General features: G+C 49.1%; 1 protein-coding gene across 1 annotated transcript; it reads left to right on the top strand.

The window, feature by feature from the left end:
* Positions 1 to 2,255: 2,255 nt before the first annotated feature.
* DMRT3 (doublesex and mab-3 related transcription factor 3) lies at positions 2,256 to 10,419 on the top strand. The gene is made up of 2 exons (XM_056514137.1): positions 2,256 to 2,691; positions 9,455 to 10,419. Exons 1-2 carry the CDS (start codon positions 2,256 to 2,258, stop codon positions 10,417 to 10,419), a joined length of 1,401 nt encoding a protein of 466 aa, XP_056370112.1.
* Positions 10,420 to 13,895: the final 3,476 nt, after the last annotated feature.

Here is a 13,895-nt window from a genome sequence, read left to right as displayed (position 1 = left end):
CTGCTAACACCTCATTGTCACCTTGAAATTTCCTCTGCTATTTTGCAATTAAAAGCTTAATAGCCCTGGAAACGGAGTTCATGTGGCGCAGTTTACCATCGCCACTTCGTCTGAAAAGCTTTCTGCTGGGATCCCATTATGTGCTTGAATAAACCTTTTCGGCGAGGAGAAATGGGAACCGGGGTTGTCAGGTGTTGGGTTACAATGGACTTTCAGGCAGGGGACGTTTTGCTAACATAAATGCGAATCTGGTCCTGTGTATAGATGTTGTCCAATACTAGGATGTGGAAACCATTCCCATCAAATACGAGAAAAGGATTACAGCATTATATCAAACGGGTATTTCAGCCTAAACGCCCGATGTGCAGCCAAGCGAGAGAGGGGCCCCCGGCCCTCAGCCAGCCTACCGCCGCGCCGGGCACCTCGGCTCGGGATCCGGCAGCGGCCCGGCCGGCTGCGGCGGCGGAGGCGCCCCGCAGGACCCTCTCCAGATAGTGGGGAAGTAGGATTTCCCACCTTTTCCACCCCCATCACCGCCCCGCTGGCACCTGCACCCTGTTTCTTCGTTTTGAGGGAGCGGGTTTTCAAGGGCGGGCGCGCATCATCTTTTGCGTAATTTTGTGATAGTTGAATGCTTGATCCGCTTCTTCCTTTTCCTCTCCTCGATAGGGACTCTCGAATGTGCAAGAGGCCCCGCGGGGGAGTCCCGTTGCGAGCTGCAGAGTTCATTGCATGCACCCCGGCAGCAAAAAATTATGTTCTACTACAGCTGCGAGAAAATGCCCTTTTCTCCGTATCTGATCCGATTCAGCTCCCTGGCTCGGTGCGATTTACAGGTGGAGTGCTCATCCTCCTTATACCCCGCGCACGGCCGGGGGAGAAATAGCACGCTGAATAACTCTTCTTCTAAAAGTAGAAAAGTAATGAGGAAAGACTCTAGTAATGAAATACCACGCAAATACCTTCACAGCATACACTGTGCCTTTTATTCTCTCCGAATATTTCCCGAGTTTTAAATCTGATTTCGTTACTGAGTAGCCTCGCTAAAACCTTTATTTCGTGTAGCGGTTATGGTGTAGAGATGTCTGGGAAGAACAGGGGAGGTCTTAAAGCAACGAAATAGGTTCGGGTCTAAGCCGCAGCTCCTGCCTGCCTGCGGACGCTACGCCGCGGACAGATGTACTCTTGCGGTAAATTTGTTTCACCCCAGCCAAAACACATACGACTTTTTTGGTTTTGTATTTTTTTTTATTGTTGTTGTTGTTTTTTCCCCACCAATATATTACATTCGGATTCGAGGTTCTCGCTGCCACACGTGAAATACCCGTTTTCCAGTGGGAAACCTCTCCGCGTACGGAAATGCAGGACGCTACTAGTCCGCCGCATCAGTCATTATCGTTTAGGTTTCAAGCAACCTGACTTGCCGTGAGTTTCACGTTCCTTTCTACAGCCACCGTTTGCGTTTAGGTAGCTGTCTTGCAGCGGACCCACGGGGCGGGTGGCTACCGCGGCTCTCCAGCTCTGCGCCGCGACCCCGCGGGGACTCGACTGCAGCCCGATTCCGCGCAGCTGTGGGCGGCTCCTGGTCCCGGACAGCTCCTGCTCCCAGCATCTCTTTGCACCTGCCAAACTTTGGCTAAACTTTAATCTCAGCCCTCGGCGCTATCTCACGGCGTTGGGCCGCAGGCGGTAGCACCCATACACCGTGGGCCGTGTCCCGTGGGCTTTCGAGGCGGGGCCGACGCCGGGAGAAACCTCCCAGACCCGCTCATCTCTCAGCCCCGGGTGCTTTCTGGGGTGAGCCGTGAGGCGGCAGGGGGTGGGTGGCAGCTCGGGCACGAACCCCTTCGGCACGGGCATCGCCGCCGCCCCGACGGTAGGGCAGAGGCACTCCCCCCCGCCGCTGCCCTCCCTCCCTTGCTCCCTCCCTCCCTCTGTCTTTCTCTCCCTCCATTCCCCTGTCGGCTCCGGGGAAGGAGGGTGGCGGTGGGGGCGGGCGGGGGGCGGGCTGAGGGGCTCTGGGCTCGGCGGGGCGGCGCGGGCAGCGGCAGTGTCGCTCCGGCCGGCGGCAGCGCTCTGCCCGCCGGTGCCACCGCGGCGGGCGGTGCCTCTCCCCGCCGGCCCGGGGCCGGAGCCGCGCCCCCGCCGAGCCCGCGGGCAGAGCCGCCCGCCTCCTGCCCTCCATCGCCCCGGCCTCCGCCCGCCCTCGCTGAGGCCTTCTCCGCCCCGGAGCCGGCCGGGCTCCTCCCGCGGGCATGAACGGCTATGGCTCCCCGTACCTCTACATGGGCGGCCCGGTGTCGCAGCCGCCGCGGGCTCCGCTGCAGCGGACGCCCAAGTGCGCCCGGTGCCGCAACCACGGCGTGCTGTCCTGGCTGAAGGGCCACAAGCGCTATTGCCGCTTCAAGGACTGCACCTGCGAGAAGTGCATCCTCATCATCGAGAGGCAGCGGGTGATGGCCGCGCAGGTGGCGCTCCGCCGGCAGCAGGCCAACGAGAGCCTGGAGAGCCTCCTCCCGGACTCCCTGCGCTCGCTCCCCGGGCCGCCGGGCAGCGCCGAGCCCCACACGCCGCCGCCGGGGCCGTCGCCCTGCGCCGCTCCGCCGCGCACCCCCGCCGAGCTGGCGGCCGCCGCCCTCCGCTGGGCCACCGAGCCGCCCCCCGCGCTCCCGGGGCCGCTCCCCAAGGCAGGTGAGGCCGGGCACCGCGGGACCGGGCGGGAGGGAAAGGGCGGGCCGGGATCCCGGCTGTCACTTCTGGGGGATGGGGCCGCAACGAGTAAAGGCAAAGGCTTTCCCTTTTTCCCGACGGGCTCCGTGGGAAGGGAATGGACGGGAATTCCGTCGGGTGCAGTTTATCGCTCTTAAAAAGCATGGAGCCGCGCAGTGGCCAGCCCGCTCCCCAGCCAGAATCGCGTACACCGAGAGTGGCAGAGGGGCCGGCGAACGTCGCCGCTGCCAGCCGGCTCCCCGACGTGCCGCTTCTGCCCCCGCGCCCAGGTCGGCCGGGAACGGGCCGCATCCCGCCTGGATCACAGCAGCATGTCTTTCTGCCGCTCCCCGTCCCGCTCCCGGGCTGGAGTCGCTGTCCGGCTTCCCGCACCCCGGGCATCGGGCTGCGAGACCTCATCCAGGACACCACCCGCGCTGGGAGCCTCGGACCAAAAGCGGCGCCAGGAGCCGGAAGGCTTCTGTGGAGCTATACTACCGGGAAAGCGGGGTGGTGGCGGGGAATGAGCGGGGCAGCCCAGTCCTCCCGCGCCGGCCTGTCCCTCCGGTCGCGTCCGGGGCGGCTTGCGACAGGTCGGGGGTGCTGAAACCACCGCCTGCAATGGCACCTTGTGAGTGCGACCTGTGGGTAACACACATTTCTGGGGGAAAAACTAACACTCCGGAACCGCTGACGCGTTCTGTCCATTGTCTGAGCGGGGGCTGACAGTCTTTCACGATAGGGATGTTGGGCAGGCAAGCCGCCGTGAGCCCAGTGCTCTCCGCTGACAAATTGTGACAAAATTTTACCCGGTGCCCCGGGACGGGAATGGCTAACCCTGAGCCCCGCCGCTTCCCGCGGGTCCGTGTGCGCTATCGAGCCGGTCCGGCCGTGCAGGCGCTCACTGGACCCCGCATGGGGCTCTGCTCCTCCAGCACCGGAGCAGCACACCGGGCCCGAGGCTGAGTCCGGCACTGGCGAGGATGACGGTGGTTTGGGACACATTCCCATTTCCCGGCCCTTGGCACCGCCTGCCTGCCCTCCAGCAGCCCAGTCCCCCGCATCTCGGCCCGGTTCCGGAGGCCGCTCCCCAGGGCCGAGCATGGGGGTGTCTCCCCAAATTTCCCGCCGGCGCGGACGCTCTCCGCTCTCCTCACAAGCTCTCCTCTCCCCTGTCCTCCCCTGTCCGCTGTCCTGCCTGCCTGGAGGAAGCGGCGAATAAGGCCGAGGAAGTGGGGAGAGAAGGGGAAAAGCCCCCCTTGAAATGAAACTTCCATCCGCCAGCACGATATAAATCTGTCGGATAGGAACGATATTAACTTACATGCTCAACTTTCCTTCACCCTGATGTATGAAGTTCCCGGTTTAAAAGATTACAGTAATCACGGGAGGAGAGTGTAAATCGAATCTGATAGCAATAACTTTTGGGGAAGGTCAGGCTCAAGTGAAATGTTACCAAGCAACAGGCATTTTGTTTGCAAAATACAATCAAAGTGTATTGATAAGAAATTCTTCCTTGCCAGCCAGTCAGCACTTTCTGATAATAGCTTTACGGAGCGAAAAAACCAGCCAAACAAACAGCAAAACATACCGGAGATGTCCATAAATCACGGCTCTCGGCGCTGCGCCTTCCTCGTTCCCTCCCGCGGTGGGGCCGGGCTGGGGGACCGGGGTACCCCGGGACCGCCGGGGAACCTTTCTGGTTGTACAGACCTCGCTCGCATGGTCCCCGCTCCCTGCTTGTCACTGACGGGATTTTTACCCCGCTTTTTAAAACGACGAGGATGAATGAGAGCGAAGCGAAAAGCGGTGTCCTTAGAGGTTCCTGCCGCCCCCTTCCACCAGACACTGTTTAACCACATGGCTTTCTTATTTCCAGCTATCCTGCGTGCTCTGAGCGGCAGGGTTTTCTCTTTCCTCTCCTTCCACTAACTGTATTAAAATCGCTGTAAAAACAGAGGATGAATCTCCTGTCCATTCGTTTTCTAAAACACACTCATAACCCCTTCCTACACAGGAACTTTATTCTCGTGAAAAGTTTTTTCACTACCGAAGGGATATTTCCCAAAATAAGGTAAAATCATATTCGTTTGCTTTTATTCCTGATACATTCGGCCATTTCGGTGGGACAATCGGGAAGTTCTGAAACTACCTGTGTTGCATCTGCCTCTCCTAATCTGGAATGATTCCTCCTCCTGCTACCGTGCCCATGAACATTCCTTGCCCACATGCATTCGTGTTAAATTTCTCGTAGTAGTAGTTATCAAGACTTAACAATAAACAATAACTTAACAGTAAGCAGTATATGCTATATTAGTCGTCTGATATTTTCAGAGCCAGCTTCTTAATGCAGTGCAGCTATCTCTGTGTTAATTTGACAACAGTGATCAGTCTGCTACAGAGTATTTAGTTCTTCGAATATAGGGAAGAAAATCTGAAGTGAAAATAATTAAAAGCAAAACCAAAACGAAACCCAAATCAAGCTAACAAACACCCCACTCCTCCAACTAGACAGCAAAAATAAAAAAAATCAAACCCACCAACTAAAAAATTCACCCAAAGCAAACAAAAAAGCCCCCACCAAAGCCTTAGCTTTTTGTGTGATTATGTTAGTTCTGGTATCAATCTTTCCTAATAATACGACTAAGGCAAACAGCAGGTACTTTCGAGATGCAAGAAAATCCGTGTTGCACAAAAGAGATGTCCTAACAATCAAAGAACAAGCTGTTTTAGCAGAGAGTCAGCAGTAAGAATATTGAAGAAGCAAATTTGGTTCCAAAATATTAGACCAAGTTTTTCAGACAGGTTATTAACTTGAGACCGGCTTTTTCCTCTCAGCTATTTTACTTTTATTTGGCCCTTTTACAACATTTGACTCAGGATTATTAATGTATAGATAGTCAAGAAGAATTTGGGTAAACGCTGTGCCAATTTCATACCAGCTTTATTTATTAAATTGTATTTTACTGTAAATGCATGTACGGTTCTCCTGCTTCTGTTTCATGTGTGTCTGTATTTGCACTTCATCTCTGATCTGGCTTGGTATCTGTCCCTGCATGCGTGTTATCTGATGAATATTCCCCATCTTTTATATCAGTAGGAAAATAGTTTTCTCAGGAATCACAAACTGGATACTTAAGTACAGGCAATTTGAAACAGAAGGTATTAGAGAAAAAACCCCAACACACATACACACGCACGCACGCACACACACACCCCACAAAAACCCACTTCCCCCCAAAAAACAAACACATAAAAACCCAACCCCGGAGCCACACAAAGAAATAACCTTCCCAAAAACAAAAACAATAACAAAAACCCACAGAAAGACAAAACAAACAGCCTCCACCTTCCAAAAAAAGCAAACCAATCAAGCACCACCACCAGAAATACCGCAAAAAACCTCAGTGCTCGCACAGAACAAAACATCCAAACCCCACAAACGTAAAAAATGTCTGAGAACGAGATTTCTTTCTTGAAGCCTAGAATGTCCTCCTGTGAAACTTACAAATTATGAAAAGAAAAAAATAAAGCTTTGGTGAAAAGCTGTAGGTTGTACGTTCTAAATACAAAATTATTTTTGTACCTGAAAATACAAACAATTGCAATTAATACATGACCGCAATACTCATGCAATTCACTGGCCGCATGGGGACATTTAAAATGTATCTTCACAAATTTTTGTTAATTTGAAGATGGCTATTTTGTGCCAGTTTTAAACAAAGTGAATCTCGGTCGCGGCTGTTCCATGAAGGGCTGGGGACAGTCCCCGGAGCTGGTGCTGCCCCAGCCCTCAGCGGAGCGGGCAAGGGGCGTTCAGAGCAGTCAAAACACAGCCTGACAAGCAGGGAAGCCCCGAGGGCCGGCCAGGCGAGCGGCCAGATGCCGTGTGACAGGCTCGGGCCCCGGAGTGACACCGGGGTGGCTCCGGGGTGGCTCCGGGGTGGCTCCGGGGTGGCACCGCGCACCGCCCCGGCCCGGGCGTGGAGCCGCCTGATACCGGCGGACAGAAATGCCCTCAGAAACACAGAGGGAAAAATACAGCAGCCTCCATGCTCAGCGGTAGCCAGCAGAGGGTAATTATCCGTGCGTTAATAGCACCACTTCGATTTAAAATCACCGAAATCTCCTTTTCCGGGTCTGTCCCTGCGAGTGAAACAGCACAGTGAGACGTGTCGCTGTGACCTCTGCTGCATGAGGAGACTAACCCTGTGCAAAAGCTAAGAGCTGGCATCTGTGTGGTCTTCTGATGATAAAGATTTAAAATTCAATGGGAGAAGTTTTTAGAATTTGAAGAAAAAATTTTAGGGGAGCCTCATAAGGTTATTTTTAAGGCTACAGAAAATCAAGTAAAACTGAAATATCTTGAAAATAGCATTTTGTAATGATCAGGGAATATATTAGAGATACCTAACCTGATCTGAAGATGTTTGTTTTCTAGAAGAAAGCACCCAGTGGTGCTTGTTCTCATCCCATAAAGATACACTGTAAACGAGAGCATGAGGTAATCCTGAAATGTGTTCTCCTTGCATTCAGTCCATTTGGTAATACTGGATACCACAGTGCAATCTATTTATGTGAAAATTAGGGCTATGATCTTCCTTAAACAGCCTCTCTAACTCTGTCAAGAGAGGGACAAGGTAGTTGGATGCCCTCAGACTGCCCTCCAAGCCTTGAATGTATAAATAGTCCATTCACCAAGATTTGCAATAAATGCATAGTGAAGGGATTGGAAGGGAAAGGCAGTGTGAGTCTCTTGTTTTCTCAGTAATGGATGAGCTATGCCAACGTCTTAGCGCCTCCTCAAAAGGATGCTCATGCCAGTTTGCTATAGGCAAGCAATTCTTGCATTCTGCTAAAGCAAAATTGATGCACTGAGTGTATGAGAAAGAGGAAATGTACATGGCCTTCTCTGTAATATAGAACATGCAGAATTACTGCTTCTGTTTGCACTTGACAGGCAGTGTAACCAGTGTACAGACCAGTTCCCAAAATGGGTTTTCCTGCTAAAAGGAGTGAGGTCTTTGTAACAGCATCTGTATTCCTCAGATACACCCTTATCTTTCAAACCCAAATTAGCAGCATCCCACATCTCTGTAGGAGGGCCCATCGTTTCTGCTGGGTACAGCCATCCTCATGAGGAGAGCCTTCCTTTGCCATGCTCACTGGCAGGCTGTGCTCTGCCAGGATCTCTTCTATATTTGTAGCTCCCATTGTGGTGAGCATAGTGGCTTCTCGCTCAGCTCAGGCTTGCTCAGACCCTGACTTCTTTCTCTCAAGTGGATGAATTGCATTAATAGTATTTTTTTCGTGCTGATTTCTAAATGTTAAATTAGCCCACTAACTGAGAAGATGCTCTGCCTTTTCCTGCAGTGAGAGGAAGGCAGGAGATGGTGAGCAGTGAGGCTCAGGTGCTTGCACACCTCTAACTGATTCCATCTCAGCTGGGCAGGTGGGATCATCAGCACAATTTAGAAGCCTTTGCTTGCCCCTTACAGTTACTTTAGCTAGTTGGGGTGTTTGTCAGGAAAACCAAGATAACAGTTGTATTGGTTTTTGCTGACAGTCCTTCCCATTTGTGTGTTCAAAAGTACTACTCCGTGTAGTTAGACTAGACTGTCAGCCACAGCAGCTTGGACAATGATCCTCTCCCCATGCACTGATGCTTCCCAATAATGTAATCATTGTGCAGTGACGAAAGCCAGCAGAACTGTGTTCTTGGGAAATAACAATGAACAATCTCAAGCAAGTATATTGACCCCCTTTGGCATGAGCAAGCATCCTTCCCTTCTTGTTGAAAAGCAGTCCTATTTCAAAGGGTTCCATACTCTGGTCAGGCATTACCAAAGAGTTTTGAGTGTCCATCTGGAGACAGCATGCTCAATGGGCTTGTTTTCAGCTCCATACTCAGCTCTCATCCTTCTTAGTTTAGCACACAGAAAGCAAGATACCTGGAACAATTGCTAAGAGAGGTTGTGGGGTCCTCATGTTTGGAATTATTTAAAACTTGGCTAAGCAGGGACATGAGCAACCTGCCGTTTGTCTAAGGCTGCTCCTACTTTGAAAAGGATATTGGACCAAATACCTTCCAGATATCCTCTCCAAACCAGACTTTTCTGGAATATGTGCTTGCATGGGACAAGGTGTCAGGCAGACATGCTTAAGGGTTTAGAGGAAAAGCTACAATTCTTGCCGTGGGAGGAACCCATTTCTTCAGAGTCAGAACTGGAATACATTCATTTATTTGAAGACTATTTAAACCTTCAACCCATAATCATAATGGAATTGTTCCACCAATGCTTTTGGAGCTGCAGGGGAATTTTAATCTTCTAAGTGCCCTCTACAGTTCACAGACAATGAGGTGGTTCTAGGGAGGAATTATGATGTTAAAGTGCTGAAGTTCCTCTGAGAAAGCTTGCACTGGGATGGTGTGTTGCTGCCTTGTAACCAGTGAGAAAGGATGGATACAGCATTTTTGATGCAGCAAAAAAATGATCACAGCTTGTTTGCTTGCATATGGGAGAATGAGACAGAGTATGTCTAGATCAGGTCTCATTATCCTTCTGCAGTTTTGTTCTCATGGAACATTGTGAAGATACCTTAATTTTTGCAGGATCTTTGAAAAAAACTCACTTTTTCCCCCTTAGAGTCCTGGTCTGTTCACTTTAAGTAGGCAGTATCCTCGTGTCTCTGTAGAAGCTTTTGGCCTTAGTTTTCTGTTAACTTCTCTGACTTCTCTTTGCAGACGTGAATGAGGAGCGGTTGGGTGATGCAAGTGGAGCAGACAATGCTGAGACCTACAGTGACAAAGACACAGACCAAAGGAGTTCCCCAGACATGACTAAAGCCAAAAGCTGTTTCAATCCTGAAAGCCCTGAAATTGTTTCAGTGGATGAGGTCAGTTTTGCAGTTCAGAAAAATGGTGGGAGCGCAGAGAACCATCCAGACAGCCCCAAGTACCACCCAGAGCAGAACCATCTCCTGATAGAAGGTCCTTCTGGGACAGTTTCTTTACCATTCAGTTTGAAAGCAAACAGACCCCCACTTGAAGTCTTGAAAAAGATTTTTCCCAACCAAAAGCCAACTGTGCTAGAGTTGATCCTGAAGGGGTGTGGCGGTGACCTGGTGAGTGCCGTAGAGGTTCTCCTGTCCAGTCGGTCGTCAGTGGCCAGTGGAGAGAGAACTTCTGCAGAATCTGATGGTCTTGTCTTGCCTTCCAACGGGCACATTTTTGAACACACGCTGAGTTCCTATCCTATTTCATCTTCCAAGTGGTCTGTGGGCTCGGCGTTCAGGGTTCCTGACACCCTGAGGTTCTCTGCTGATTCCAGCAGTGTTGTGCCGAACCCTCTAGCTGTACCTTTGCAGCACCCCTTCCCTCAGCCACCGCGCTACCCGCTGATGCTGAGGAACACCCTGGCCAGGAACCAGTCCAGCCCGTTCCTGCCCAACGACGTCACCCTGTGGAACACCATGACGCTGCAGCAGCAGTACCAGCTGCGGTCCCAGTATGTCAGTCCTTTCTCCAGCAACTCAGCCAGCGTTTTCCGGAGCTCGCCCGTCCTTCCCTCCCGCCCCACAGAAGATCCAAGGATCTCAATTCCTGATGACGGATGTCCTATTGTGTCTAAGCAACCGATTTACACGGAAGATGAATATGAGGAAAGGTCTGATTCTTCAGACTCAAGAATACTCAACACATCTTCTTAGACTGACATTTGGCATGTGACAGATAAGCGATACTCACAGTGCAGCTGAACTACTGGCCCCTAAGAGGAGGGACACGTACTCTACAAAACTCTTGCAATTGTATTAAAAAGGGACTTTGCTTGATAGTGTACTATAGCAATAAAGTAACTTATTTAATTTCTTGCACTTCACTGGATAATGCCAAATAGCAATACTCTGGCTTTAGTGCTGAGTGTGTGCTGCAAAGGAAGACTTTATGGATACCAGTTATGGGACTCTAGAAGACTCATAATGGAAACAGAAGCCCAAGGTCTACTTTGTTCCTTAACTCAGAAAAATGGGGATGTTAAACTAGAATACTTGAATGCTGTTTTATAATTGAGAGCTCCTCAGGACATAAGAAATCAAGCAAACGTAGTTCAATTGCAAATGGACTAGAACAAGGGCCTTATAATCTTATGCCAGTGATCATCCTTTCAGTGAAAGAAAAGGCAGAAGAAAGAAATACACACATGCAAACAACATGAGCTGCTTCTGTGCCGTTTGAGCTTGGACACTTTTCAGAGAAATATTATTAAGAGTTATTCTTTTCCCATGGCTAGGTCGAAATGTGTAATGTCAGTGTAAAACCAATTACAGCTGTGAATTGCATGAAGTGTATTGTGAAATGAACACCAGATTAAGCATTGTCAGGTTAATGTAGCATGCTAAGGACTCTAGAAAAATAAACTAAGATGATGATCTTGGTTTATGTCATTTATACTGGGCAAATAACATTCTGAAGATAGAGAGCTGATTAGTTCTCAGCCGGGGTTAAAATGTCCAGCTCCAGCAGCTGCAGTCAGGGGAAACCTCTTTTTCCAAGTCTGGGTTTTGCTTCCCTGACTTGTAACTTGCAATTGAGATTAGGCAAAAGTTGTCATCAGGGAAGCTGAGGTCTCTTGTATTTGCACTGCAGACATTTCCAAGCTCAGCTGAGTAAAGTAGAGCTTGCTACAATCACAGAAAGCAGAAAACAAAAGGCTCTCCCAATGCTTCAGAAGCATCTTTTTTTTTCTTATTCTGTAGAAGTAGAAAAAAAAGGAAAATAGGATGTAATAGCGGGCATTTCTTTAAAATATTTAAATATTTTTTAGCCAAAAGGCAACTTCCCTTTTCCCCTAGAAAAAGTAATGGTTTGAAAAATTTATTGCATGATTGCATGCATAGATTACACTGCATATCTTATGTGTGTCTGAGTAACATTAGGAATTGCTTCTGATGAGGAATGCCTCCAAGTTTAATGTCCACTTAGAAGTTTGTTAAGCTTTTAGTATCATTTCGTTCAAAAGTAACTGCATATGCTTGACAATTGACTTCTACAAAACACACCTCTGAATGCAGATGAAATGACTCTCCAGTCTTTCAGGTGTGGGGATCACTCCCACACCTCAAAAAAAAGGCAAGGCCACCATGAAGTTGGACTCTGAAGCAGATGGGCTTTAAAACTGCTGTATAAGTGTATCAGGCATGTTATCTGGTGTCATTGTTGATACAAATGCCTGTGTTCTCATTTGGCATTTCATATTCTGTAAGTCTTGTGCACACAGTGAATCTTTCATTTTATAAAGGTACTGAATACGCACAAAAAGGAGAATAAAATAATGACTTTATTTTCCTTCGGGGATAAATTAACTGAATGATACTTTATCTTGCATAACTTTCCAACCTGTTCAGAAGAACATTTTTATTGGTTATGCTACAGAGCAAAGACATAAAAGCAGGGGAAGGGAGGAGAAAAAAAAAATCCCTTATGGAAGTGTAAACATGCAAGCATCTGGAGTTCTCCTAAATGCAGAGTTTCAGTTGTGTACTGACAGATTTGCCTGCATTCACATGGTACTTGTAAACAAATTCATCTTACAGCCACCCCAGAGAGAAAAGTGTGTAAAATAATCTTGCAAACAGAAAGGCAGGTGGTAGTGAAACACTGTGCTCCAAAACCATGGGGAAACTGTCAAAGGCTAGATAAGAGCAGGAGCTCTAAGACAGGCCCAGGAGCTCCAGTTTTGAGCAGATTTCCTTCTTTCAGAAATCTTAGGCATCCCCTGTACTTTAAACGAAACCTCAGTGGAGGTTTTTTGTTTGTTTTGCTTGTTTGTGTGTTTGTTTTGTTACAGACGTAGAATCATCTTCAGCAGAAAGACCAAACTGTGGTACCTGCAGAAGCTCATACCCTCTGTGGTTTGGTTTTCAGAGAACTGAATTTTGGCAGCTTGGCATTGGGACACATCTTTCAGAGAGATGACCCTTGGCTAACATGGAATGAACTCTTGTCACACTCGTGGTGAAAAATGCAGATTTGAAAGTATGATATTTAAAATTCTATCTCTTTTGACAAACCATTTTCTGAAAAACAAGTTAAATAATCCCTGCCTCTCATGTTATAAAATAACTTTTGAATCAATTGACAAATAATTCTTTCCTTAAATAAAGCAAATATATCTCTGTTAAAAAAATAAATGCAAATTTTTATGTTGAGCAGTAATTCTTGTTTGACCACACAATATTTTAGCTATCCAGAAGAATACTTTTTTCAAAAATATGAATTGGCCTGCAGTGATTCTTTTGAGAAATTGCTTTGTTCACCCAGTTGTATTGTATAGTGGCTGGCATACAGGCAGATACAATTTTTTGAGGATCCCTTGGCGTGCTGGCAAGTCCCACGCAGTGCTGGGACCTGTTCTCAGGCTGTGCAGGTGGGAGCCCGGCCGGAGCAGCCCCTACAACTTGCGTTTCCCTGCTCCATCTTGTGGCAAACGAGGGCATCTCCTCGTCCGAGCAAGTACTGCGCGCTGAGGAAGAGAAGGCATCGGGGTGAGGAGGGCTGGAGCTGGAAGCATTGATGCTCAGAAGGACCCCCAGGAGGAAAAAAAAAAAACCCTAAAAAATTAAAGTGTCAAGTAGGATGCCTTGAGCCTGTTGAGGTCTTGGTAGGATCTCAGAGCCCAACTTTTTTTTTTTTTTTTTTTAACACTTTTTTTGGATATTTGTGCAGCTGTGGCTTTATTGGAGCAAAAGACCTTCAGCCCTGTGTCTTCTGCACAGCTCCCACTCTTATCTGAGCAGCCCCTCAGGAGCCTCTTTTGGGCTCCCCAGGCCGGTTTTTTTCCTGTCTGAGAGGTGATTTCCCTGTCAGCTCTCTGGGAAATGCCACAGGAAGCTCTTTCTGCCCACAGCTCTGCTTGTCCTGGTCTCAGGCCTGCCAGACACAGTGCAGTGGGCTCTGCAGACCCCAAATCCCCACTAGCTGACCTCTGGCTGTGACAAGGTGGTTAAAGCCAAAGAGGATGTAAACAATAACAATAATGATTTCTCCCTCAGAGGAAGGCCATGGAGAGCCCTGATGTGTTGCTCACATTCTCTGGTACCTCTCACACCTGTAGGTAAGGGAACAGCCAGAGGCACAGCAGGAGAGCACAGCACAGTGGGGATGCCCTGTCCCAACCTGCCCCTTG

Source organism: Oenanthe melanoleuca, chromosome Z (genome assembly GCF_029582105.1).
Source record: "Oenanthe melanoleuca isolate GR-GAL-2019-014 chromosome Z, OMel1.0, whole genome shotgun sequence".
Taxonomy (NCBI): Eukaryota; Metazoa; Chordata; class Aves; order Passeriformes; family Muscicapidae; genus Oenanthe; species Oenanthe melanoleuca.
The sequence above is the reverse complement of the archived record's forward strand: the minus strand, read 5'-3'. Positions and strand labels throughout refer to the sequence as shown.

Bases quoted from the DNA above. Each gene is read 5' to 3' on its own strand.
- DMRT3 (XM_056514137.1), top strand. From the start codon at position 2,256: ATGAACGGCTATGGCTCCCCGTACCTCTACATGGGCGGCCCGGTGTCG. The intron at 2,692-9,454 runs GTGAGGCCGGGC...TTCTCTTTGCAG, and splicing joins GGGGCCGCTCCCCAAGGCAG to ACGTGAATGAGGAGCGGTTG.